Below are 27499 nucleotides of genomic sequence, written 5' to 3' on the forward strand. Positions count from 1 at the left end.
CACTGGGAGTATTGAAGTCTTAGCTATTGGAGCACCGGGAAGTCCCTATCTTAACCTTGAAATCAAAGCCAAACCTGCTCAAAAGAGGAAAGCTGGATCTTTTATAGCCTCCACGCGGCTGGGTAGCAGATGGAAACAGCCAAGCTCTCCGGCTGAGGGAAATATGGGGGCCCAGAATGCTCAGATGAGGGCTCCAGCCCTGGCTGCTGCCGGAGGGTGGGCCTGACACTTCATTCATCTGCGACATGACCATCATCCCGGTTTCCACCAGGCACTCATTCTGTTAGGCCATGTGTCCATTATGGTTGGCCCTTGCACCTGTGGGTTCCACATCTGAGAGCTCCCCCAAACTTGGATAGAGAAATATTTGGAAAAAGGAAATTCCAGGAAGTTCCAAGAAGCAAAACTTGAATCTGCTGCATGTTCGAAACTATTTACATGGCGTTTACATTGTATTAGGTACTCTAAGTAATCCAGAAATGATTTAAAGAAAAGACGTATGGAGGTTATATTGCAACTACTGCGCCACTTTATATATGGGACTCACACACCCTTGGGTTTTGGTATCTCTGGGTGGGGGTGGCTGGAACACATCCCCCACATCTAGGAAGGACAACTGTATTTCTGATCTTCTGAGACATGAAGCAACAGTCTCAGCGATGGGACCAGGTGCATGACAATTACCAGTCAGAACTGGTTGCGAGTGATGGAACCAGGATTCAAACCCCGGCCTGACTCCAGAGCTCGTGCTGTGGTCTGCTCTGTTTGGGGGACAGAGGTCCTGGTTAATAGGATATAGCACTTGGGGGCCAGCTGGAATGCTACAGGTGCAGAAAGAATGGAAGGTAACTGTTCACGCTTCTAAGCCTGGAAGACGCTCAGAAAGCTGCCTTCATACCAGCAGGATGTGGAAGGGGTCAGACGGATGAGGAGGGGGCTGCCTGCGGCCCCAATGCCCTTCTTCCACAACCCCACACTGCACCTCCCACCCGGTTCTGAGCCTCCATGCCCACTTCTATGATCAGCCAGATGCAAAGTTTTCCATCTCGATTTTTACTGAAATATAAAAAGTGCAAAGGTAAAATACATGATTGGTGCCAAGGAAGTCATTGAGTATGAATGTGAACACTCGATTCACAGTACAGGTCCCCCGCGCCCCCAGGGTAAAGACTAGTGGTGAGGGCGGGGTGGGGGCTGGGGACAGGAGAGAGACCAAACAGATCCACGAGGCTCCCCAGTAAATGGGATGGTGAGCAACACCTGATACACAAAGGAAGGCAGACAGCAGAAGCCTGGGCCTGGCCTGGAGACAGAGCAGCTGGCAACAGCCACATCCATCCTGGGGGGTCCTGACACGCCAGTGTCCTGGGAACAGAGCCCAGTGAGGTCAGGGCCCAGGCCACGCCCAGCTCACAGATGGGGCAGGGCTGGTCAGTGAGGCCTCCACGGTGTGGGCTCTGGCCGAGGCCTCAGCAAGGAGGTTCACCAGGAAGGGACAGCTGGGAAGAGGGGCCTCCGCCATCACCAGGTCCAGGGGGAGGCTGCTAGAACTTACCTGGCAGGGGCCAATCTAAACAGCCAAGTCTCTACCCGGCCCCTCCAGGAGTCCGCAACTGGAGGAGCCACCACCCATCTGAGGCCCTGAGTCAGCCAGCAGGGTCCCCCGTGACTCCACAACGGACGAGGCCAAGGATCTGGCAGAGTGGGGAGAGGCAAGGCGGGGGGTGGGCGGGGGCTGCTGGTCACTGGTCTCACCGGACCCTAGGGGGCTGTCGGCGCTGAGAGTGGGGCATCTCTCTGAACGGAGGCAGGGACGCAGCCCCGTCCCCCAAGCTCCCGGGCCTGGCAGGAGAACCGGGGGGCGGGGAGGATGCCCTGGGGGCAGTACCATCTGGGAAAGGCGGACCCAGGATGTGCAGAAGAGAAGGCCACTGTGGGCCTCCGGCCTGCCATCCATTTGCTGCGGAAGCGCCAAAGGCCGAGCCGTCAGGGGGGAGATGACGGAACAGGGTGCCTGCCACCAGGCCTGCACCCAGACAGGGAAGAGCCTCAGCAGGGCCAGTCCAGCCAGCTTAGCCGTTCGCTCCCCAGCAGGCAGAAGAGGGAGGACCAGCCCCGGCTACCAGCCCAGCCGGCAGTGATTCTGGCGTCTCCAGTTGCCAGAGAGAGAGGCAGGAGGAAGCAGGGGAGCGGCTGCTGGGGCCAGGCCTCCCGGCCGAAGAGCCGCGGCTGGCTCCGCAGAGCCTCGCAGGAGCCAGGGACCCAAGGAGGCAGTGAGAAGTATAAGGCGAAGAGAGAAGGTCTTGTGGTTACAGTGAGGCCTCCGGGCCGGCCAGGTGGGCCAGCCAGAACGGGAGGAGGAGCTGTCTGGGGGCGGGCTCCAGCCTCCCTCTCCGAGGGGACTCAGAGCCCCTTTTCTGGGCAGGACCCCCTGGCACCCGTAGGCGGAAGCCAAGAGGGAGAGTCCAGAGTGGGGGCTGCCGGAGCAGGGGGTGGGCGGGGCGGGCACTCAGAGCCCCTTGCCGTCGGGGCTAGGAAAGAGCTCCCCTTGGTGATCCAGGAGGAACTTAGTGAATGTGTTGATGGGATTAATAGCCTTGAGGGTGATGGCGGCATCCTTGGCCCACAGGAGGTTAGGGCCAAAGACGACGGCCAGGTTAGTGTTGGTCATCTTGTTCTGGTCAGAGAGGACCGAGATCTGCAGGAGGAACGGCAGGGTTGGAGGGGGCGCTGCAGCCGGAAACCACAGACCCTGCCTCCCGCGCCAAGTCCAGGAGCAGCGCCCCCCAACCCCACTCCAGGCGAGCTGAGAGGCCGGCCCCCAGCCCTACCTGCACCAGGAAGGCGGTGAGGAAACGCAGCACCAGGTAGTTCTCCTCGGGCAGCGTCTGCAGGGCCTGCAGCGTGGCCTTCACCCTCTGACTCTCGTCGATGTCTGTGAGGAACGGGCGCCTGGGTCACACGGGCCCATGGCCGGACTGGTTCGGGAAGCCCTATCAGGAGGCTCGAGGGAGACCCCCAACCAGACTTTTCCTGGGCTGACAGGCGCACTCTGAGGCCAGCTGCGACCCCACCCTGCGGACGCTGGGGAGGGGAGAGGGGGCCACTCACTGAGGAAGCCCACCACGTGCGAGTAGAGGTCAAAGGTGAGCAGGGGCTCGGGGAGCTCACGGAGGAATGTCTTGAGGATGACTGCCGCCAGGTGCACCTCGTTGTACTGCTCGAAGTCCACAGACAGCCCTGGAGACGCGAGGCCGGGGCACGGAAAGGCGCTGGGCGGGGCCCGGAGCCCAGCAGCCAATCCTGGCCGCCCTCTTGGCCACAAGCCCCGCCTCCCACGAGACAGGGGCACAGGGCCTGCCGGCCGCTGAGTGCGGCCCCTGAACACCCACCATGGCCCGTTCCTCGCCTCCCTCCAGAAACCTCATCTAGGAGGAAGTGGGTCTGGGACAAGCAGGCAGGAGTGAGACCCGTGTAATCATATCAAATGCCACAGAAACCTCACACGCACACACACGCACACACGATCTGCACCGGCCCTTGGGGTTCAGCACATCCCTGGGGGCCACTCACCCATGTTGTACTTGTGCTGAACTTCCCGGACAACCTGGGTGTTGGCCGACCTCCGGAAAATCCCCTCAGTGGTGAGACCTGGCAAACGGCCGGGCCTGGTGAGTCTCAGAGCTCTGGGGCGCCGTGTGGACTCCCCCAACCCCTTCCACGCGCCTTGGGCTTCCCATCCGGGTCAGGGCGGGTACTGGTGCATGTGGGACCCCGCCCAGCCCTGCCCCGAAGCTCCCGGGCCGAGGGCGTGCCGGGCACTCACCGTGGGCCCGCAGGTAGGCAACGGTCTCCCGCAGCACAAGCGGAATGGGCTGCTGCTCTGGATTCTTCTCCCGAAGCCTGCGGGCACGAGGCTGTGAGGGCCCTGCCGCCCTCCCGGCCCCCGGATGCCGGCCCCACCCCACCTTTCGCGTACTCACTGCTGTAAGGAGACCCCGAACTGCTGGTTGGGCAGAGGGGGCCGTGGTGGCATGGGCTTGGGGGCGGTCGCAGGGCTCTTCTGTGTAGACTTGAGGAAGTCGTCATACCTGCGGGAGCAGTGGGGAGGGTCGGGCCCCCGGCCTGGCTCTGCGGTCACTATGGCAACTCTTGTGTGTCAGACACTGGGCTGCCTTACATGGATGACCTCATTCAGTCCTCCCACCAACCCAGCTTTGCCCAGGAGTAAGTGAAGACTTCAAAGAGACTCATCACCGAGCCGGGAGCTGAGCTCCCCGTGTCAGACGGCAGCTTCCCACTGGCTCTGTTTTACACACGGTGTGTCTGTATCTCAGGGCTACTCTCTCACCTCGCCCCCCGCCCCCCATCTGTCCACCAGGGAGGGAGGCTCCAGGGTGAGGGAGCTGTGCTGTGTACATAGCGCGTATTCACGTGGCTGTACAACAGAAACGAACACAACATTGTAAAGCGATTACATGCTACTTAAAAAAAAAAAAATGAAAAGATTCAGCGACATAGCTTCTCAGCGGCAGATGTGGGACCTGAACTCGCTCACTCTGACCCCATGTACTGCCTCTTTCTCTACATCTGCATCCTCGGTGAATCCTGGGGGTCTCAAGGCTGCTTCTCCCCTTGGCCAGCACACCCTCCCCCCACAGGCATGACCTGCATGTAGAGTGCCTGCCAGGCACACACAGCCCCCGCCCCGGCCTCACTTGAGCACTTGGCGGGGGATCCCCAGTTGTTCCAGCTTCACATGCTCACTCAGCTCACTCAGGTAATTCACGTAGAAGATCTTCTGCCCGAACTTGAAGCTGTTGGTGGGAAGAGAGCACGTGTGGGTCCAGGGCGGGCCGGCTCCAGCAGGCCTCCGCGCGCTCTCAGCGGCCCACCCGGGTCAGGCAGAGGCCTGACCAGTCTGTCCCCAGAATGGGTGGCTTCCTGGGGACCTGCTTCACAGCTCACAGTGGGGCATGAGAGACTGGTGCCCGCCCTGGAGCCACACACCTAATGATGGGCTTAAACAGGATGAGCAGGGTCTTGATGAACATGGTGGGGTGCACGATGTACAGGGCCTTGATGTTCTTCTTGTACCTGCAGAGACAGAACAGGCGCTCAGGGGACAGGCAGAGCTGGGCCTTGATGTATGTTTCCTGACTCGATGACTCGCAGTAGGCCTGCCAGGTGGAGTGCCACTGCGGCCCTATTTTACACATAAGAAAACAGGCTCAGAGAGCTTAAGGAGCACAAAAGGTCACGGCGGGAGTCAGCAGAGAAACGGATTTGAGCCCAGGCCGTTCCAAGTTGGGAGTCTTAGTGTGCCGTCTACCCAGGTAGGGGGGCAACCCGCCTCCCCCAGGGCATGGAATGTGTACACACTCCTGCCCAAGCAGAGGGCAGCCCAGCATAGGGTGGCGGTCCTGGCCCCCTGGGGCCCTGGAGCTTCCCCCAAGGCCCCCACCCACTTGCGGTCAAACTCCCGGTAGGCATCCCGGAGCCAGCTGAAGGAGGGCTTGTTGTCGCTGGTGAGGCCGTGGTGTAGGTAGAGCAGCGTGTAGTCGCTCTCCACGTACTGGTCCAGGGTATGCTTCAGGTACCTGCAAGACACAGCCCCACTCAGGCCTGCTGTGTCCGCAGGGGAGGCCCGGGTAAGACAGACCCCGCGCCCCAAGAAGCTGCCCCCTCTGCCCAGCCCCGCAGCTCGACAGTCTATTCTGGCTGCACAACTGGTCACAGTGTTGTGGACAAGGAACAGCTGGGCTGGGCGAGGAATAACAGTAACAACAACAGTTCTCCTGAGCACTGACTAGAAGTCAGGAGACCAGGACTCACTGGAGCCACCTCACATACCTCCAGTCAAAATGGGAATAGCCTTTCCCCTCACAGGATTGCTGTGAGTCGATGATGGTGGCGGTCACCATTCATCAGGATTAAGCTTTCAGTGTCTACCAAGCACTTTGCATACACTATCTCACGCCTTCCTCATCATAATGGAGGCTGACACTATTCCCCTCTTACAAGTGAGGGCAGTGAGGCTCAGAGAGGTCAAGCTTGTGGGAGAGCCTGGAGGTGAACCGACTCCGAGTGTGGCCGCGTTGATCACGGGACAGGTCTGCCTTTCACACCCGCAGGGCTGGCTGCGGAGCACTGTGAAAGGGGATCGGAGTGGACAGGGGGCCTCCTCTCCTGCTCCAGGGTTTTGTTTTTTCTGGACAGCTTGTGGACCTCACAGCACAATACCTACCATCTAATACAAACACACATGCTGGGCTCATCTGAGGTGGGGAAGTAGGAAGTGAATGAATATGAATTCCAGAGAGGGAGAGGAGCCCTGGGGAAAACCCTCGTCCCACCTGGCCTACAGCTCCCAGGTCCCAGGAGGAATGCTGCTCCAGATGGGGAGGCTGGGCGCGCAGGAATACTAAGGGCTTCCAAGGAGACACGGGGAAGGAGGAAAGGAGCTGGGGAAAGTGCCCAAGGATGGGACTGAGTGCCCAGACACAATCTGACCTAACCCAGAGAGGATAACCTGAACACTGGTCCACGGGTGCCCGGCTGGGACAGCACTGGTGGGCGCGTGAGGTGTCTGATGCCGGATTGATTATCTTAATTCTGATCATCACTGCACAATAATTTACCCCTTATACACACTGAGCACTTTGCAAAAAAAGCTGTCACATAAAAAGAGGGCATTTTGCAACTGTAAAACGGCAAAAGTTAGGGCTTCCCTGGTGGTCCAGTGGTCAAGACTCAGAGCTTCCACTGCAAGGGACACGGCCTCAATCCCTGGTGGGGGAACTAAGAGCCCGCATGCCGCACGACTGATTTATTTACAAAGATAAATAAAACAGCAAAGGTTGCAGTGAAAATACACTCATCCTTTGATAAATGTTATGACATTTGGGAGGGCAATGAAGTGATGTTTATCAGAAGCTATAAAATGTTCATACTGTTTGACCTGGTAAAAATGTGTCCAGGAATTTATCCCAAGGAACTAATCAGAGATGGACAGAAATGTTTTAATAAAAGGCTGTTCATTATAGCCTGTTTTATAATGGGGGGAAAAATGAGCAGCAAACTCAGTGTCCAAGAATAGGGAATTGGTTAAATAAATCACAGGACATCTATAAATAGAATACCCCACAGGATGTTTCTGCAAACAGAACCAATCTGTGAAGCTAGATGTAAGAACTGTGGCTACACTTTGGGGCAGTGACTGGAAGAGCTAAGGGAGGTTTGTGGGTGTGGATGACATGGGTATATTTAATTTTTGAAAATTCATCAAGTAGTATACATAATGTGCTTGCTTTCCTGAATGCATATATCTCGATAACAATTCTTTAAAAGGATGTCCTTGAGGAATGTCTAATGCTCAGAAGATAAAAACATCATATAATATATAAAACTGACTACAGAGTCCAATATATGTTACAGAAAAAAAAATAGGACGTGAATACACTAAAATATTACCAGTGGTTTTTCTCTCCAGGTGGTGGGTTTATGGGACATTTTATCGCTCTCTATACTTCTTCCATACTTCTTAATCACTATCTACATTTTTCTAAATTCTTGAAATCTGTGATACAGATGAATACAATAGCATTTCATGTACATTTTCTTACCTAAAGCCCACACCATCCCGTGAAGTGAGCACAATTCTTATTTTTATAGGGCTCAGGAGAGACCTGACCCAAGCACGCAGCTAGTTAATGGCAGGGCTGCAGTTTTGTTGGTCTTCTGCATCCAAGCTTCAGGCACTTTCTGTTTCAACCCCCCAGAAAAGCCAAGCCTGAGATAATCAGACTGGAAACAAGATGACAGGACTGATGTGAGATGAAAGTGTCTCCTTGCCAGGCTGGGTGGAGGGGGTAAGACAGGACAGGGGACAGAGGGCTTCCTGAAGCCCCCGAGTAGGGGGCAGCCTTACTCAGCAAGCTTGCTCCTGAAAATTGGGTGCTTTCCCACCTTCCCTCTACTGACTTCCTCCCACTCGGACCATCATTCGGCCAGGAGTCTGTCCCATGCCTTGCCAGATGCTGAGATAAAACCAGAGAGGAGGGCATGTGACTCAGCCCCCCTCAGGCGGGGGTCCCTGGCCTGTTCCTGGCTGGGCCGCAGGACAGGCCCAGGCAAGGCTCTGCCTGCCTGCCCCGCTGAGGAGCCCCAGGAGGAGGGCTCTGGAGACCCGAGGGAAAGCAGTCACACAGGACTGCAGACGAGGCCCGGCCCTGGCTCACAGGACTGCAGAGATTGCACTCCGCCACCCCCGCCCCACCCCCGCGCCTTTCTGCTGCAGCAGCCCCAGACTGTCCCTGACCCCACACCAGCCCCTCCACATACACAACCGTTCAGGACCCCCAAAGGGCCGGTAAGGGCAGGGCAGACATTCTCAACCGCGGGGAGTGCTTTGAAGTGGTTGGGAAAGGAGCGCAAGATGGGAATCTGTGCACACACGGAGGAGGAGCCTCAGGAGGAAGGCAGCTATGGCCTTGCCTCTGCAGGCGCTATGGGCCCAGCGCAGGCCTGGTGGGGGCCCAAGGACCCACACTTATCAGAACAGAGCCTGTCAAACTTCCGCTTTCAATCAGCCTTTGAACTTGCCTCCGGAGATTTCCAGACCAACCAGAGCTATTTCATCCGTTTGGCTATCAGAATCCACATAGGTACGGAAGTCACTTCACCAGATGTGGCATAGAGTACAATTAATGGTAATTAGTCATGCAAATTGTGAACAACTGTAACCACCTCAGACTGATCATCGCCTTAATCAGGCCTCAGGTTTGGACAGTATTTGACTTTTCAAAGTATTTTCCCGAGCAGTATCTCACTCCTCCAAGGAACAAGGACTGTATCAGCCCCTGAGAAAAGTGAAAAGAAGCTGGCAGAGACGAAGGCCCCTTGCCAAGGTCACACAGGTGGCTTCCAGGACTAGAAATCGGGTCTGGTTCCCAGCCCACCCCCCAGATGTAAAATGGCTCGCTGAGGAGCTGCAGCTAGCGAAAGCTGTGCGCACTGGAGCCTGTGGTCCGCAGTAAGAGAAGCCACGGCAATGAGAAGCCCGCGCTCACCGCGACTAGAGAAAAGCCCGCACGGCAACGAAGACCCAGCACAGTCAAACTTCAATAAAATTATTAAAAAAAAAAAAAAAGAAACAGGGCTTCCCCGATGGCTCAGCGGTAAAGAATGCATCTACCAATGCAGGTTCAACACCTGGTCCGGGAAGAGCCCAGATGCCAGGGAGCAGCTACGCCCGTGAGCCACAACTACTAAGCCCATGCTCCGGAGCCAGGAGCCGCAACTGCCGAGCCCTTGCGCTGCAGCTACTGAGGCCTGAGCACCCTAGCACCCGGGCTCCACCACAGCAGAAGCCACTGCAACAGAGAAAGGCTGGCGCCGCTGCGAAGACCCGGCACAGCCAAAGGCAGACAAACAAAATGAGACCCCTTTTCTCAGCAGAGGAGGGGAGGCCTTGAGGGAGGCGGTGCCTCGGTACTCCCAGGGCAGGAGGGGCAGGAAGGAAAATGGCTTCCCACCGCAGGAGGGATCTGGGCACACGCCCACCACTGCCCCCCACCCCCCCGTGGGCACTCACCCCAGGAGCTTGCTGTGGTCCAGCTGGTGGCTTGGGGGCATTCGGCAGGCGCTGAACACAATGATCTTCCGCCCGTACTTGTCATCTCCTAGGTGTGGAGAGAGACGGAAGACGGTAGGTGCACGATCAGCCACGAGCTGTCAGGCGAGGATTTGAAAGGGGCCAGGCCTGGAGACCCGTGCCGTTTAGCTCAGGGGCCAGGTGGACAGACCTCTGTGCAGCTGCCTGCACTCGAGGGCATATCGCTGAAGAAAGAGGGACAGGGTGCTCTCAGGACTGCTGACCCGGGGTATAAAAAATACAATATGACTTTGTGAAAAGTCATGCCTGGTGGAAAACCACCCAAATGTCCGTCAGAGGATGATGGGTGGATAAAGAAGATGTGGTGTGTCTGTGCAGTGGACTGCTGCTTGGCAATAAAAAGGCAGGGAGCACTGATGCATGCCACATTGTGAGTGAACCTTGACACCAGGGTGCTAAGTGAAAGAACCTGAATGGAAACACGCTGTTTGGTCCCACTTATATGAGCTGTGTAGGTAAATTTGTAGCAAAGGAAAGCAAATCAGTGGTTACAGGTGCTGGGAGGAAGGGAGAATAGGGACTGAGGCTTATGGTTATGGGGGGTGGCATGGGTGACACTGTGGATGAAATAATGGAGCTAGACAGAGGCAGTGGTTGCACAACAGCGAGCAAGTACTAACCGCCACCAAATTAAACACTTTAAAACCGCTAATTTTACAGTATGTAAATTTCACCATAACTAAAGAAAACCCCAAAAAAAGTCACAGCTGCCAAAGCAACTGCCATACATCTTATAATTCCACACTTATCCCAGAAGCACCCACTCTGAGGAGCATGTATGTGAAAAACTTCTTGGAGCCACCTTCTCAGAAAGTCTGGGGCCACCGAGGAAATCAGTCTGATGACTTAATAGTCATGTCTTGCTCTTGACTACTAACAGCACTTTCTGATTTTTACTGTCAGAACTATTGGCCACAGTTGATTGATCTCTGGACATTTCTACAAATCATTTCTTTCTCCTTAAGGACATTCTAAAGAACATGGAGTTCAGAGGAGTTTATGATGCTTTGGAAAAGCGCTCACGGCGTAAATCTCTGAGGGATGTCTGTCCAAAGCGAGTCACTGTTTCATGGTCTGACCATCTGGCCTTGTCATGAAGCCGGGGAGCTTCTGAGACACGCGACAGCCTCCCAAGATGAGATGCTCTTCCAGGGTCAGTGTGGACCAAGGACCCCAAGCAAAGCCGGGTGGGGATAAGGCTCGGTCCCCCGTGCCCCATGTCCCAGGGCCTTTCCCTTCATCTTTAGGCTCACACTCTCCAGAGTCACCAGACCACACTCACCTAATGCCCCTCCTTCAGAGGCAAATTAAAAAAACATTTACACAGCCCACATGGCCTGTCTGCCTCTCGCCTCTGAGGACTAAGGGATTCCTTGACACTTTACTACCGAGTGTTCTTCTCCATGTTTAATGAACCATGGTCTTCATGATCCTTCTGGTCAGTGACTTAACCCAGGACTCAGTGCTTTGCCAAGGCTCTGCCCTTCTGCTCAAGGCTGAGGCAGGCTTCTGGAATGTGGGCAGCATGGCCTCAGTCCCTGCTGGTGCTCTGGCCTGAGCCCGCACCTCCCAGGCTTCTAGGAGTCTATCATGTCCAGCCTCTGGATCAACCCCTCCAACAATCCCATCTCCACCCAGAACACTGCCAAGCCTCTGTCGGCCCTGAAAGGTGCTAGCCGGGGCCCTCCCAGAATTTCCTGGGTCAGGTTTCCCATCAGGCCCAGAGACTGGTTCCATTCTTCTTTCTAAACTGCCCCAACTTCCAGCCGTAGAGAATTAGAAGCATCTACCTGCGCCTGTCTCTCCTGCCTTGACTCCCCTTTCCTCCTGAACCCCATCCTGAGCTGTGTAAAAGCCCCTCAGAAAGGCTCACAGGACTCTCCAGGCTTGGCCCCATCTCCCCGCCGTGGCAGGCTCACACTCCACACACTTTCAGGCCAGTACACAGCAGGCGGCTTCAGCGACTGCTTCTCATGCCAGACAGACAGGACTTCCTCCAGGCAATTCTGCTCCTCTTTGCTAACTCCTCTGAACCCTTAAGACTTGTCCCAAGCAGAAGCCTGTGTCTCGTGTCTCTCCTCCTTCCCCGGGGCAGGCCAGGGGCAATTTCCTGCGTGAACTGTCACCGATCTTTGTCATGACGATTTGACTCCCCTGTATAACTATCTTCGTGTCTGTCTCTTCTGGAAGCAATGAGCAGCTCACAGACAGGTGCCGCCTTGTCCGTCTTTGAATGTCCAGTGCTGGTCCAGAGCCCAGCAACGTGGTGGGTATTCAGGAAGCGCCAGTCGCCTGGCACAGGTCAGCCCAGCACGGCTCTATTTCTGAGTTTGCTCACGGTGCTATCTGGGTTATGAGACTGCTCGAGGCCGTTTCCAAAGCACAGGGCAGACTTTCTCCAGACTTCACAAGCCGAGATCCTTCTGCAAGCGTTCCTGAGGAGGAGACGGTGCAGCTCTGTCCAGCAGCAGGTCTATTTTGAAGAGGCAGGTGTCACCTGTTCTCCTTCACAGCCTGGCCCAGATCTGAGGCGCTGGGTTCCTTAGCGGCCAGCGGGGGGTGGCTCTGCTGCCTGCTCTGAGTCACCTCCCACCGACTCCGACAGAAGAGCAGGCTGGCGGGGGGCAAGGACGAAGGTTAGACTTGTGTGCAGTCGGGAGCTTGATGACCCCTCGGCCTCCTGCTATGACCCTGTGGCTGGAGGAGAGGGGGGAAGGAGGTTTTGGGGGGAAGGGGAATGCATCAACTCTCTACTCTTCTCTGAACAGAGGAAACACCCAGGGTGCAGGGGGAATGCTGGGAGGAGCATCGAGGATTCTGAAAGACTGTCATCGCTGCCTTCCAACAGTAAGGTGACCCTCACTGGCTGGTGGCTCAGGTGGTGAAGAATCTGCCTGCAGTGCAGCAGACCCAGGTTCGATCCCGGGACCAGGAAGATCCCCTGGAGAAGGGAATGGCTACCCACTCCAGTATTCTTGCCTGGAGAATTCCACGGACAGTGAAGCCTGGTGGGCGGTAGTCCATGGGGCTGCACAGAGTTGGACACGACTGAGTGACTCACACACACACTGGCTGGCAGACTTGAGGACTCTGGCAGGGCGGGAGGTCTGAGCTCACAGGGCCCTGGGATTTAAAGAGCTGGTAACTGGTTAAGCAAGCAGCTGAGGTGAGAGTCCAGAGGCCTGTGGTCCCACCACTCAGCTGCCCCAGCACCTTGTAAATGGGACACTGGATCCTCAACTGGGGTTCCACCAATGGGCATCCACCAACGCCATGATGTTAGAGAAAAGATATTACCAGTCCGTGCATGTGTTTTCTGCAAAAGAGGGCCATACCTTTCATATCCCCAAGGAGGCCGCCTGACCACTTCAAGAACCACTTCACAGGACTGTATGATCCATGAAAGAAAGAGTGTACATTTTTCCTCAATGAATCCTCAATGCTGACTACTGGGCTTGTTCCAGAGTAAATGTTTTACAAATGCAAGTGAAGTCAGGATGGGGATGAGGGACAGAGTTAGGGGTAGGGGGCAGTCAGGGAGAGACCAGATGGCAAGAATCTCAGAGCAGCAAGGAACAAGACATGGGTAAGCCCCGGGGCCAGCACCTGCCCTCTCCTCCTTGGAGTGGAGCCCCAGCTGCCCAAGTCCTGGGTGGCTCGGGCTTCTGCCAGTAGGCAGGGTAACTGCTCCTCCAAGACACATGCATAAAAAAGGCCTGGGAGTCCCCTCTTCATCTCGGAAGAGAACAGACTTCTACCCTGGAGACTGAAGGGAAAGAAGGGGCTGAGTCCCCAGAGCACTGAGGGAGAGGGCTCAGAGGGCAGGCCCGGCGCTTATGGAGCAGCACCAGGGAAAGACCAGCTGCCTGAGAAAGAAACCTCTGCCTTCCCCAGACACCAATCAGGAGCTCCCCAGGGGTACCTGGGGGTCAGTCAGCCACAGCGTGCCTCCTCCAGCAGGCATTCTGGGCGGGCCGGACCAGCACCCTCCCACAGCCTGAGAGCAGGCGGCCAAGGAGGTGGGAGGTGGGAGCTGGGGCATGTTTGCGCAAAGGTTAAATTGCTGGCGATACTGCAAGCCAGCTGACATCACTGTTGGTGGCTTGAAATCTGCTACTGGCAGGTAAAAACTGAAAATGCTACAAATATTACAGTAACAGTATTTGCTTACTTTTTCCTTTCTGGAGGGCCAACTATTAAACATTTACCAGCATGTCGCTGCAAAACCCACGTGGACCAGTCAGATTTGACTGTGGAGCATGCCAGCAAGGACAACAGAGGACTGCAGCGGAGTTGGGGAACATAACCCACTTTTCCTTGCAGGAGGGGCTCCAAGGCCAGGAAACTGGACTCCCCAGACGTTGCCATAGTCTTCATCAAACAACTCCTGCTCGGGCAGTGCCAATCCGAACACCTCTCAGCAGTCAGAGAGGCACACGCACGGGGGATGCCCCCCAAGAGGGGCCCTGAGCCAGCACTAAGCAGGCCATGGCTTGCAAGCAGCCCCACGACCCACCGTGGACAAGGCCCCCTCCCTCCAGCTGTGGTTCCACCACTCAGCTGCCCCAGCACCTTGTAAATGGGACACTGGATCCTCCTCTGGGACGCCGTGCCCTTGGGGCTCTGCACGTGTCCCCGCACAGCCCCCACGCTGTCAAACCTATAATCCTCTGCGATCTCCATCCCCCTCCTTAGCCCCGGTGCCACCAGCTCCCAGCTCCAGGGAGTGGGGCTGCAATTAAGCTGGCCCCACCTGGCTTCCACCAAGAGCCCTTCTTGATCCACAGCCCAGAGAAGGCCAAGCATGGATAGCCAGCAACACACCTACCTGGCTGGGCCCCCTCAGGCTCATCACACCCTGGAGAGACAGAAATAAGTTGCCGCCCGGCTCGCAAGGGTTGCACCTGCGGGGGCTGGGGGCAGCCTACCTGCTGTGCCAGCGACTTGGGCATGCATGCCAGGAGGAGGTCAGGAGACAGACTCCCTCACATCAGACACTCCCAACCAGGTCCATCTCCAGGAGCAGGGAAAGTTCTAAACCTTCAAGGGACCCTCCTGTGCTCAGGGCAGGACCAGATCACTAAAGAACTCTCGGCCTTGCTGAAGTAGGGCTGAGAGAGGCCACCGCCAAGTTCTCTAAACCAGACCAGGGTAGGCGTCAGGGACATCGATGCCAAGGAAACACCTTGAAACGTTAGGGACAACCTTCTCAACTTCCCCACCCCTCCCTGAGCCCAGCATTCAGGAGAGATGGGGCTCCCTGCTCCCTCCCTGTGGCCTGATGCCTCCAGGTACCCCTCGGCCAGCATGGCACAGGGCTCCGGGGGCCACAAGCCATCTGGCTCCCCTAGTCCACCCCAAGACCTCAGAGCAGGGCCATGCTGCCACCCTGCTTACAGCTGAGGGAAAGACAAAGGATCCTACAGTTTCAATTTCCTCTTTCAGCAGGAGGACCTTAAGGGCAGAAACCAGGGCATCAATGTCTCTGCTTCCTCCCTGCTGCAGGGGTCTTCTGGGCCCCGTGCTATGAACAGCAGGGTGGGCACACACTGAGGCCAAGACTCGAGGGGGCCCCCACACCCATTCTTAGCAGGTAGGACATATGTGGGGAACCCGATGCTCCAGGAGTCACATGGCTCCTAACTCCCGAAAGGAGACTCTGCATTCCAGACTTAGAGTGGGGTTTCTCCAGAGGGACTGGCACCTCCCTGGGATTCCTAGGAACTCCTGGGGTAGAAAAGTTGACCTGAGGCAAAGGGCAGGGCGCTAGTGTTCAAGACCAACTAAGTTCCGGCTGGGCCAGACATATGTTCACCGCCGTCATCCTCTGAGCAACCCTGTGAGGAGGAAACGCACTCAGAGGCAGACCTGGGAATCCCACCCAGGCCTCTCAGCACGCCTCCCACACGCCATCCGCCAACGGAGACCAGGTCACAGGTCGGGAGGTGGTTGCGGGTGACCAGACCCAGCAGCCCTCACAAGTGAGTCTGCTTGTTGAAAGAATGTGACGTGCAGGGAGCTAGGCTCAGCACCCTGTGACGGCCGAGGAGGTGAGATGGGGGTGGGAGGCGGAGGGAGGTTCAAGGGGGGTGTGTGTGTATGCGCATGCACTGATGGCCGACTTCTGTGGCTGTATTGCAGAAACCAGCGCAACATTGTAAAGCAATCATCCTCTGATTAAAAAATAAAAAGCAAAAATAAAGTGAACTCGAAAAGAAAAAAAAAAAATGGTACATGGAACCGGAAGAGCCCCCCGGTCAGGGGTCAAGCCTGCCCCTCCCCTGCAGCCCCTTGCCCTCAGGCAGGAGGGGCTGGCTTCCTTAAGCCAGGAGTGCAGACTGTGGGGGACAAGGTGCAAGGCTGGGGGGCAGGGGGTGCTCACCTGCCACCTCCACGATCTGGTGCCGGGCGATGTCATAGTAAGGGTCATCCCACTTCAGGTGTGTGACAGGCTCTGGGGAGCTGCTCTTGGAGTCATCTGAGGAACACAGCAAAGTCAGGGGACGATCCGGGGGCTGCGCTAACGTCCCCCTCTGAGAGTCGTGCTCTCGGGCCCTTCCCCTAAGGCCTGTGCCCCAGCCCCACCCTCATCTGATCTGGTCTGCTCTGATGGGGGCTGATCTGTTTGTCCCCACCTCGTCCTCCCAGGGTCTTCCTTCCACAGGAAGTGCAGGGGGTCTCCCCTTCTAAGGCACCCAAGGCTGCTGACATCAGGCCGTGCCCACCTGACTTGGGAAAGTCGGGCATTTCATCTGAGGGCCAGTTCTTCTCATCGATGGAAGCTAGCTTCAGCTGGTTCAGAGCCTGGCTGGGGTCATCCAAGGTCAGGTCGTCCTGCAGCTCTGAGAGTGGGTCCATGGCCAAGCCTGCACCCCACAGCTCCACACGGCAGAACCCACAGAGAACCCTGAGACACAGAAGGGAGCTGGCTGCTCAGGGAGACACTCTCCTCACCCATGACTTCTACGGCAAGCCCTCCGGCCCCCACTCTTTGCTCCCCTGTTCTGTCCCTGTTCCTCAACATCTCTTCCCCGTGCCAAGGGCACCGTGGAGCTCCTGGCTTTCCTGGCTCCATGGTTTTCTGGCACGCTGTCAGGAAAGGCAGCTGAGGCAACAGAGGGCACAGCTCAGTGCCTGACGTCAGGCCCCTCCAGCTGGCTGTGGAAGGGCTGTGCCACACCCTGCACTGCCCATTGCCCTGCTGGGTCAGCCATGCCATCCCAGCTGCGGAGGGTCGAGGCCCGTGCCCTTCTCCTCCAGGGTCATAGAGCACGGACGCCTCCCAGACCCCAGCAGTTACGGGGAAGATTGCGCAAGACTCTAAGGAGCACAGGGTTGCTCCAGACCCCTGCCTGAAACAGGTCAGCTGTGGTCCTGGGAGCAGGAGGTGGCCAGAGGCAATAAGGCTGAAGGAAAAAGCCCACAGCCAAGGGGCCCAGCTGGGTTTGCCCCAGAACAGGATCGAGCAGCAGGAAATGCAATCTGCCTGCCAGTCACCGCGGACAATCTGCAGGTTCCTGGAGGCTCCCAAGCCCACTCTACTCTGTGGGGACCTCCTGATGCCGGTTTCAGACCACCTTAAGGATCAGAGGGTACAGGTGGGGAAGGAGGAAGCCCACAATACCCAGAGTGCAGAGATCCGGGAGGTGGAAACTAGCACAGCAGCTGCCACTGGCAGGCAAGGAGAAGAGCCAGCTCTGACGTTGGGTCTGCTCGGGTCTGGGGTCTGGCCTTAGGGACGCAGCTGCATGCAGCTTGGAGGCGGCACCTTCTGCCCTCGGCCCTGACAAGAAGTTCACCCCTTCTGCCTTCACCAGTTTACCAGATGTGCGAGGGAGGGGAGTTTTAATTCAACCCATTCGGCCAACCCCGCAGGAGAGGCTGCTCTAAGTCCACTGCATTCCTGGAGCCCCGAAAAATGACATATATGGTCAGAGACTCAGCAGGGCAGATAAGGAGTGCAGACAAGACCCAGACGCGGGTAGGGGAGAAGAGGCGAGAACTGTGGGCCCAGATCCAGACCCTGGACACCTCTGAGCGATGTGACAACCTCCTGTGCACGTCTTAGCAAAGATTCTGGATGGCAAACTGGCGGCTCCCTACTTCCTTATGTAGCAACAACCTAGCAACAACTACCCTGTTACCAGAGCAACCACACTGCTTCAGTGGTAAAAGCTCTTTGAAGGTCTGGAGCCAAAACTGAGCCGCCAAACAACTCCCCTGCCCCACCCAAAAAGCACACCACAACTTCTTTTTCTTCCTCTTCCTGTCCTCTGGCCTTACCTGCTACCCTTATTCACTGCTTATCACCAGAGCACAAGTCCCTTTCCACAAACACAAGAAAGATGTCCTTTCTTGTTTGGGAAGGCATTTCTCGCACTGAGTGCCTCTGTACCCCTCACCCCAGCTCCCCATTCCATTTCGACCCTCCAACACCTAATTCAGGAATAAGCATCGCCCCAACATTCAGCCAGGAGGCTGTGAAGGCTCCCCCAGCAGGGGCCCCTCTCACCAGGTAACAGGGACAGAATGCAGCTCACAGGAACCCTCTCCAGACCTGAGCCTTCTCTCCATCCCTTCTGCTGGGTTATTGCCCAGAGACCAAGAGTTCCTTCAGCCCTGCCCCCAGCTGTTCCAGAGAAATCTTCCTGCTCACGGTGGGTATTTGATGCTGTGAAAAAGGCGTGGGAAGAGATACACCGAGACCTGGGCCATAGAGCTGCGTGGGTCGCAAAATGCTGAGCAAGTCTTCTTCCTATCTAGGCCTAATTTCCTCATCTACAGAAGCAAAGGTTCCTCCCAGAAATATAACTGTCCAGCTGTCTAAAATACTTATGCTAAAGTAGACAACAGGATTAGAAGAAACAGCTGGGAGTTGAAGTATGTATGAGGGAGGGAGAGGGACACTTTCTCAAAGGGAGATGAGTTTAACCCCACCTCTTCCAGTAACTCTTGCATTTTGCCAGTTCTTCCAAACTGACCTCTCCCCTGCCCCATAACCTCCTTTGCCAGCATAACTAATCATTCTTGTTTCCACCTCCCAGCCAGTCTGGCCTCTCTCATCACTTTCTAACTAACAGCTTTTGCCCAAGTGAGCCCAGAAGCTCAGCTCCCATTCAGTGGGAGCGGAAGGGAGGCTAGTACAGGGAAACTGGAACATAAAATAGTGGAAAAGAAGCATCCTGGCTGCCTAAGACTCCTGTCACTTACAAGTCCTGCACCACTCTGCAAAACACTCTTTTTGTTGTTATTTAGTCACTCAGTCATGTCCGACTCTTTTGTGACCCCACCAGGCTCCTCTGTCCATGGGGATTCCCCAGGCAAGAATACTGGAATGGGTTGCCATTTCCTTCTCCAGAGGATCTTCCCAACCCCGAGATGGAACCCATATCTCCTGCATTGCCGATGGATTCTTTACCACTGAGCGACCTGGGAAGCCTTTACTCTCAGAGCAAATTTTCCCTTCTCAGTTGGTAAAATGTCGACCTTTACAAAAATCTTCAAGACTCACTTTAGGCAGAAGTCCTGGAACTCTCTGAAATTCTAGAGAAATTAGTGGCTTTTTCCCTCAGCAAAATCAGCACGTGCGTGAAATCTTGCATGAAATTTAAGGGATTCACAGGCCCTCTGAGAATTTGTTTAAGAAATCCTGCCTGACCTACTCAAAATTACATTTGGCACAGAGTAGATGCTCAGTTATTTTTTTGAGTAACAGAACAAGTCAATTTGTATCCTAAGAGGAAAAGGGAACCAACCACCCATGAAAGTGAAAATGAAGTCGCTCAGTTGTGTCTGACTCTTTGTGACCCCCTGGACTGTAGCCCACCAAGCTCCTCTGTCCATGGGATTCTCCAGACAAGAGTACTGCAGTGGGTTGCCATTTCCTGTGAGCTGGATACAAATTACTTTTTCACAACAGCACCAGTGAGGTATGTAAAACAAGAGAGGTATGTAAAACCCATTACAGTTTGAGAAACCTAGCACCAGAAAATAAAAAATAAAAAAAATAATAAGGCAATTGCTTAGGGTCATACAGCAAAGTCAAGATTCTAACCCATGTCTACCTTAAGGTGGTCCCTTTGTGCAGGTCAATTCCTTCAGTACTTCTCTAAGGGACGGTTATTCAAGCGATTCTCAAAGTTCTACAAAAAGGGCAAAGTAAAGCGTCTTCCCTAATCTCCTCCGTGGATAACTGGAATAAACAACATGAAATCGTATTCTCTGGCGTTGGGATCGCCCTCCTAGGTAGGACTCCAGAATTGTGAAAATGCAAATCTCACACCACAGCGGCAAAACTTCCAACTACAATCACATCTGCACAGAAACTCATGGTTTACCAAACCCGGCTTGGGTGTAATTATCCCATGTCACGAAGAGGAAAATGCAACCCGAGAAACGGCAAAGGTGGAATACTTCTTCCCCCAAACCTCTTGGTCTTCGTGCTTGCCCAGCTGGGACCAGGGAGACTTGCCCTTCCCACGGGCTTGCTCGATGACAGCCAGCGAGGCGCCCAGGAACGAGGAAGTAAAGTCCTCTCACTTCAGAAGCGAGTGGAGCAGAGCCCGCGCAGTGGGAAGGCCAGGTTCCCAGGCCCCACTCCATCCTCGCACCCTTCCGCGGTTCTGCTCCGATCCTCCCCATCCGAACCCCCTTCCTTCAGAACATCTGACCGGTCCCTTTCCTGCCCCCGTCACCCCCCAGGGAGACCCAGCACCCCGCAGCTCACCGTGGAGGGGCACCGCTCTCCCTGCCACGCCTGTCAAAGATCTGCAAACATCCGGCTCTTCTGTCTCACAGGGAACCGCCCCCTCCCAGTCCCTTCACTCCCCAGCCACTTCCGCCACACCTCCAACCTACTTCCGACCTGCCGCCGGGTCCCAACGAGGCCTTCGAGGAAGCTCCGCCCCTTCCGTACGTGCCTGCGTACGTGCCCACCAGGAGGAGGAACAGTGTCACTGTCCGGGTGGTCCCTCCGGGGAAGCGCCAAGAACATTAGTTCCTCTTTACCGGATACTCAGATCCGCGGGGGGACCTCCGGAATTCTAAGCTCGTATTGTTCTAGGACAGAGATTGGCCTCACCAAGTACTCCCAATCCCCCGGTCCTGTGCACCCGTGAGGTCTGACTCTTTGGATTCTTTCCCGAAAGGAAATTTGGATGTCCGTGACTGTTCCTCAGGGGGAAGCTGAGACGGCGAAGCTCACTTCCGGCGGAAGGAGGCTTTCTGACCCGGGATGGAGGCGACCGAGGAGCTGCTTTTGGGGAGGGGGAGACTGCAGTTAGGTGAGTGACCTGCGGGTGTCTCCGACTCTCCGCTCTGCTCTGGCAACACCGGACGTTCTCTGGTCAACTCTTCCCTGACCGGTTTCCTCCCGAGCCTGGCGTCCCCCTCCGGTGCCCTCCGAATCGCTGGGGCCTTCTTACGAGCCCTCGAAGCGGAGGGCCCTCTTGGAACCCTTAGAGATCTCTCAGGTTCCTGAAGCCTAGCTGGACCTCGCGTTTCCTTCCTCACCCCACCTTTCGGCACCCCCACCACCTCTTGGGTCGCTTCCTCTCTCCCCGCAGCCCCCGATCCACGCCTGGGCCCGGACTCGGGATGGAGCCCTCCCAGCGAAGGCTGTGCCCCGGGACTCAAAGACGTCCCGCCCGGACCGACCCGAGCCATCCTCGCTCTGAAGAGCCTCCCCCGGGGCTTGGCCCTTGGCCCCTCACTCACCGCGGAACAGCGCTTGGGGGTCTGGTGTGTCGGCGAGCCCTTGCCTCCGGGACTGCTCTGGGGGCCGCTGGAAGAGGAGTCTGTCTCCGAGCAGAAGGCAAATGGAGTGGAACCAAAGCGGAAGGAGGTATTGAGGGATAGGCGTCTCCTCATCGTGGTTGAAAATTAGACGATTCCAGATTGTTAGAAGGTGCAGAGTATTTCAAGAGATAGGAGATGGTTTGTGCCCGGTCTCTCAGGGATTGTTGTTTCCCCTCTCTTGCGGTAACTAAGGAGGTGCAAAAAGTTGTCAAAAGGTAGGTTAGTAGAGGCGACTGACGGTCCAGTGGTTAAGACTCTGCTTCCACCAAAGGGGGCAGGGGTTTCATCCCTTATCCTCTGGGAACCAAGGTCCCCACATGCCACTGTGGCACGGCCAAAATGTAAAAAAGAAAAGAAACGGTGGATTAGAGGAGTGTTGGTAGTCCCAAAAGTCAAGAGCAAAGGTTTTTGGAATTACAAAGCCATGGAGTTAAATCCCAGCTTTGTCATATAACTAGTTCTCTGCCATGCCTCATTGAACTCATATGGAAGTCTTAACTGCTTCTGCTGTTCAGTTTCGTAATCCTCCACACGACTGAGTGACTTCACTTTTCACTTTCATGCATTGGAGAAGGAAATGGCAACCCACTCCAGTGTTCTTGCCTGGAGAATCCCAGGGATGGGGGAGCCTGGTGGGCTGCCGTCTATGGGGTTGCACAGAGTCGGACACGACTGAAGCGACTTCAGCAGCAGCCACACCTTGGGAGAAGGTGAGGGACAGTTTTTTGGTTTTGGCCTTTATTGAATGAAATCTCAAACAGCGTAGTCCCAGAGAGGCAGACCAGCGACTGTTAACCTTCCAGGGACGTCATCTTAGATCTGTCTCAGGAAAGCTTTCATCAGGGTTTGTTGTTGTTTGTTTCACCCTGGCCCCCTCCAGCACGTGGGAGAAGGACTTATATTGGTTTATTTCAGGACGAGTCACTAGGCTCATGGGGAGACGTGTCACTAGGCTCATGGGGAGACGTGTGTGCTTGTGAGCAGAGTGCAGGCTGGACTAGGTAAGTTACAGGATGCTCCTCTGGGGCCTGTTGTAGGGGCAGGGGGTGGAGCCGGAAGTGGTCTGTAAGTCCCACCCAGAGATCTTTTGCAGTGAGTGTTCCTAGAGGCACGGGGTCCTGTAGGATTCAGACTGCCAAGGAGCTGGGGCTTCCAGGGAGGGCCGCAGGAAAGGGAGCTCCTGGGCTAGCCTGTGCTCTGCTTTGCAGTTTGGTGCAGCGGGGCAGGCTGGAGGGCGAGGGGAACGTGGCCCCAGTGCGGATCGGCGAGAGGCTGCACCTGCAGGTGTCCCGGCTCGTGCCGCCAGGCTTTGAGCTGCGGCTGTGGCCCCAGCTTCTCTCCGAGGGCCCGAGCCCCACTCAGCCCAGGCCAGAGGAAGCGGCATCCGCGGCGGCAGAAGTAGAGTCTGCCGTGGGACAGGAAGCGGCCTCCCCCGGGGAGGATACAGCGGAAGCTTGCCCAGGTATGTGCCAGATAAACAGTGGCTTCCCACGTTATCACCTGAATTACCTGTGTTGATAAGATAAAGCAGAGCTCACGGTGTAAGACGGCAGGGGAGAACAGTAGCTTTTCTGAGGGGAAAGGGCAAAGCCTGGATATTCATTGAAATGTGAAAGTCTGGTATAAGGTGGATTTTTCAGTATGGGATCGGGGTGGGGTATGATCAGGCTTGGGGTAAGGATCATGACATAATGACAGTGGCTTAGGATCATGGACGCAGCAAGACTAGAATTTTCAGGTGAGAGGTTTAAGGAGCTTGGGAATGTAAACTCACTGGATGCTCTTTTTGATGAGTCATGAGTCTTTTCCATGGAATGAACAGTATAGTTGACTCTTGAACAGCACAAGAGTTAGGGACATTGGCTCTCTCTGGGCAGTCAAAAATCTGAATATAACTTACAGCTAGACCTCCATATCCAAGGTTCCATATCTGTGATTCTGAATCTACAGAGTCATCCACCCATGATTGTGTAGTGCTGTGGTTGAAATTTCTGTTGAAACAAATCCACGTATAAGTGGGCCGTGCAGTTCAGAGCTATGTTGTTCAAGGGTTAGCTGTATAGATGCTTGCATGTTTTATCTTCCTGAGTTAAGTTTCCCAGAATAGTAAGATTACCTGGATGAAGACAGCAAGCTGTGTGTAAAGTTCCCAATTCTCTTTTTTTTTCTGTCTGGGCTGGAGATGTGGGTTCCTTTATTTTCAGATGAGCTAAAGTGAGGAAGTGGTGGTCTTAGCTCATCAGAGATGCCTGCCTGTACCCAGAGGGAGCCCAAGGGCACTCTGGGATGGCCTTCTCTAGGGAGCACTCAGATGTCTAGAACACCACGGTTCTCAGGAGAGCCTCCCCAGAAGGCCCCTGAGATTGGCCAGAAACAGCACGTGGCTCATGCTCCAGGGAAGAGATCGGTGTCATGGCTCTCTCCGCGGTTCAGGGGTGGAGGAAGAGGAGAAGACGTGTTCTTAGAACTTCCTGGTGAGACCACCATGACCACATGCTACCGTCTCTACTAAGCCCAGTGCCCTACTCTTGCCTTGCAGATCCTGGTCACCAGTCACCCCCCAGCATCCAGGCAGAGAGTGTGGTGAGCCCTGATCTTACACCCCAGACCCAGGCCCTGGTTCCTGAGGAGAGCCAGCCACTCGGCCCGCTGCCTGCAGATGGCAGCATGGACGAGGAGGACCTGCTGCAGACCCAGATGCCACCTGAGCCTCAGAGCAGTTCCGCTCCCCAGCAGGGCCCTGCGAGGGGTGAGGCCAGTTCCTCCTCTTCTGACAGGGCCCCCCAGCTGTGTGCTCACCTGGTCAAGAAGTTGCGGAGCCCCAGAGCAAAGACCTCAGAGCCCGGGGCCCAGGTGACTGGAGAGCCGCAGCGCCCTGGCTTCCCCGCACGCCTGCGGAGCCCCCCTGGCCCGGCGGGAGGCTCCCCGAAACAGGGCCGACGGTACCGCTGTGGGGAGTGTGGCAAGGCCTTCCTGCAGCTCTGCCACCTGAAGAAGCATGCGTTCGTGCACACGGGCCACAAGCCCTTCCTTTGCACCGAGTGCGGCAAGAGCTACAGCTCAGAGGAGAGCTTCAAAGCCCACATGCTGGGCCACCGCGGGGTGCGGCCCTTCCCCTGCCCGCAGTGCGACAAGGCCTACGGCACCCAGCGAGACCTCAGAGAGCACCAGGTGGTCCATTCCGGCGCGCGGCCCTTCAGCTGTGAGCAGTGTGGCAAGGCCTTTGCCCGCCGGCCCTCCCTGCGGCTGCACCGCAAGACGCACCAGGTGGCGGCGGCCCCTGCCCCGTGCCCCTGCCCCGTGTGCGGGCGGCCCCTGGCCAGCCGGGGCTCACTGCGGAACCACATGCGGCTGCACACGGGGGAGAAGCCCTTCCCGTGCCCACACTGCGGCCGCGCCTTCCGCCAGCGGGGCAGCCTGCGCGGGCACCTGCGGCTGCACACGGGGGAGCGCCCGTACCGCTGCCCGCACTGTGCCGACGCCTTCCCGCAGCGGCCCGAGCTGCGGCGCCACCTCATCTCCCACACGGGCGAGGCCCACCTGTGCCCCGTGTGCGGGAAGGCACTCCGGGACCCGCACACGCTGCGCGCCCACGAGCGCCTGCACTCGGGGGAGAGGCCCTTCCCCTGCCCGCAGTGCGGCCGGGCATACACACTGGCCACCAAGCTGCGGCGCCACCTCAAATCCCACCTGGCCGACAAGCCCCACCGCTGCCCCACCTGCGGCATGGGCTACGCGCTCCTGCAGAGCCTCAGGCGGCACCAGCTCAGCCACCAGGCCCGGGCTCCTGCCAGCCCACCCTGCGTGCCGCCCGCTGCTCCTGAGCCCACAGTGGTGCTCCTGCAGGACGCAGGCAGCGAAGGGGACAGCGCCCCGGCCGGGGACATCTTCGAGGTCACCATTTCCCAGGGCCAGGAGAAGTGCTTTGTGGCGCCTGAGGAGCCAGGCCCTCCCCCTGGTCTGGTGCTCATCCACAAGGACCTGGCCATCAGCGCCTGGGCGGAGGTGGTGGAGGTGGAGACAGGCAGCTGACAGCCTCGCCTTACCCCACAGAGTTCTGAGAGAGGCTTGGGTGTCTGAGCAGGGTGAGCTTCCTCTCCGGGCTCCCGATAGAGGCCAGTCTGTGAGAAGCAGGTCAGGGACTTCCCTTCCCGTTTCCAGACAACCACATTGTTCCCCAAGACCCTTAGTAAGGTAAACCACTTACGGGTCGTCTATGAAATTTTCCTGTCAGCCTACAGGGGAGCTTGTTCTGCCTGCCTCCCTGGGAACTCCTCGAGGTGCCTGTTTGATCACCGTGGAGGTGGCCCTGCGCGGGCACTTAGTACCAGGTTCTGTCTCTCCTACCCAGCTCCCTGAGGGACGTGTACTTCTCTTTGGTCCTAAACAGGATGACTCGGGGTTAAAAGGCCAGAGAGACTCAGCTCACCGCTCACAAGTCTCTGGGTCAGACTGAAGGTTATTTTGGCCGCTTTTCTCCCCACCTAAGGGCTGTGAGGGTGGCTTCTGTTCTCTGCTGAGCTCACCAGACTCACCTTCTGCACCTTCTGTGCGTCTGGCCAAAGGCAGCCCTGTGGAGGGAAAGAGCAGAGAACGAACGTGTGTTTTGGGCTGACACAGGGGGCCTGGCCTGCCTGAGTTGCTGGGGACACGGCTGTGGACGAGGCAGAGGCGGTGCGCTTTGCAAGCCCAGGTCTGCAGGAGCGAAGAGCACTGGAGAAGAGGTCAGGGACCAGTGCTTCCCTGTGCTGTGAGCCTGTTGAATGGGGTGGGTCAGCTTGGCCTCAGGGAGGGCGCCCACAGGAGATGATAATAAACATCCTTTTTTGTGGGCCAGTCTGTTCTGTGAGTTTACTTACATAAGCCTCATAGCAGGCCAGTGAGGTAAAGGAACAGGAATGAAGAGCTTTCAGCGTCCTGCCCAGAGTGACAGAGCTGAGATTCAAACCCACGGAGTCTGGCGCGGGAGTCGGGCTCTTACCCTCCACGCTCTGCTGCCCTGCATTTCAGCTGCCACGTGGTGGATGAGTCAGTGGGGGGGACGGTAGGGGTGTGGGGACCTGTGTGTGAAGATGCCCCGGTGAGGGTCTGGGGCGTCAGCCCCTGGGATCAGCATGGCTGGAACAGGGACCAAGGGGCAAGGAGGCAGGGCCAGGTCACATGGGCCTTGCTTCGGGAGTGTGGAGTTTATTCTCAGGACATTGAGGGGCTCTTTGAAGGGTGGTGAGCAGGGGGATGGGAGATTGGTATTTAAAGAGACCCCCGGAGAGGATGAGCAGGCAAGAGGCAGGTGTGGGAAGTCAGTGAGGTGGCGGGGAAAGTTGGCGGCAGTGGAAATGCAGTCACTGACCCAGCAAACAGCGCTTCCTGTGTGCTGGGCATCAGGGGTAGCAGCAACAACCGTCTCTGTGTAAAGAGCCAGGAAACACATACTAGATCATGGTCCTTGCAGCGAAGAGTAATGCAAGGAGGGGCTGGAACGGGGCACGAGACTCCACAGAAGGTGGTCAGGGAAGGCCTCCAGTAAGGAGACAGATCGGGCTGTGGAGAGGAAGGAGCCAGGTCAGTGTCTGCAGACAGCCAGGCTCCAGGCGGAGGGAGCAGGGCTGCCAGGGCCCAGCGAGTTCAAGCAAGAGCAAGGGCCAGCGTGGCCCAGGCGGGGTGGGGAAGGAGGCGAGGGCTGGTGGCCAGGGCTTGGGGTGACGTGTTCTCTGGAAGGTAGAAGCGACCGAATTCAGAGGGAGCGAAAGCTCTGGCTCCGACTTTTTGACTTAGCAGGTCAGGTGGCCCTGGGGTGGGAGCAGGACAGCTGTGATGTGGGCTGGGCTGGGCTGGGTTGAGGAGGGAGATTGCCAGTTAGCAGGAATGGCACTGCCTGTGGGGAGAGAGGAAGCCCCGCAGGAGGGACTAAGGCAGGGTCTGATGAAACTGGAAAACCTGGCGCGTGTGAGTCATGGAAACTGATGGAAGAGCATCTCGGCAAGGAGGAAGGATGGCTGTGCCTGTTGAGAAGGTGGAAATTTGCAG

The 27499-nt window shown here is 56.6% G+C and overlaps 2 protein-coding genes across 14 annotated transcripts; one reads left to right on the forward strand and one right to left on the reverse strand.

The window, feature by feature from the left end:
- Positions 1–1037: 1037 nt before the first annotated feature.
- ARHGAP1 (Rho GTPase activating protein 1) lies at positions 1038–20893 on the reverse strand. Of its 13 annotated transcripts, none has more exons than XM_069554042.1 (15): positions 20403–20489; positions 16402–16583; positions 16059–16154; positions 14505–14534; positions 9596–9683; positions 5469–5600; positions 5011–5097; positions 4719–4817; positions 4352–4438; positions 3984–4091; positions 3827–3903; positions 3574–3651; positions 3112–3240; positions 2832–2935; positions 1038–2698 (listed from the first exon to the last, which is right to left on the reverse strand). In XM_069554042.1, exons 2-15 carry the CDS (start codon positions 16532–16534, stop codon positions 2510–2512), a joined length of 1437 nt encoding a protein of 478 aa, XP_069410143.1. In that variant the 5' UTR covers positions 16535–16583; positions 20403–20489; the 3' UTR covers positions 1038–2509. The 13 variants fall into 13 exon arrangements, with proteins under 13 accessions (XP_069410143.1, XP_069410153.1, XP_069410144.1 ...); XM_069554052.1 differs by having other exon boundaries at positions 14505–15513; positions 20403–20464; XM_069554043.1 differs by lacking the exon at positions 20403–20489 and adding an exon at positions 19741–19868.
- Positions 20561–26308, forward strand: ZNF408 (zinc finger protein 408). The gene is made up of 5 exons (XM_069554039.1): positions 20561–20958; positions 21241–21518; positions 22388–22473; positions 22681–22934; positions 24012–26308. Exons 1-5 carry the CDS (start codon positions 20910–20912, stop codon positions 25502–25504), a joined length of 2160 nt encoding a protein of 719 aa, XP_069410140.1. The 5' UTR covers positions 20561–20909; the 3' UTR covers positions 25505–26308.
- Positions 26309–27499: the final 1191 nt, after the last annotated feature.

Source organism: Ovis canadensis, chromosome 15 (assembly GCF_042477335.2).
Source record: "Ovis canadensis isolate MfBH-ARS-UI-01 breed Bighorn chromosome 15, ARS-UI_OviCan_v2, whole genome shotgun sequence".
Lineage (NCBI taxonomy): Eukaryota > Metazoa > Chordata > Mammalia > Artiodactyla > Bovidae > Ovis > Ovis canadensis.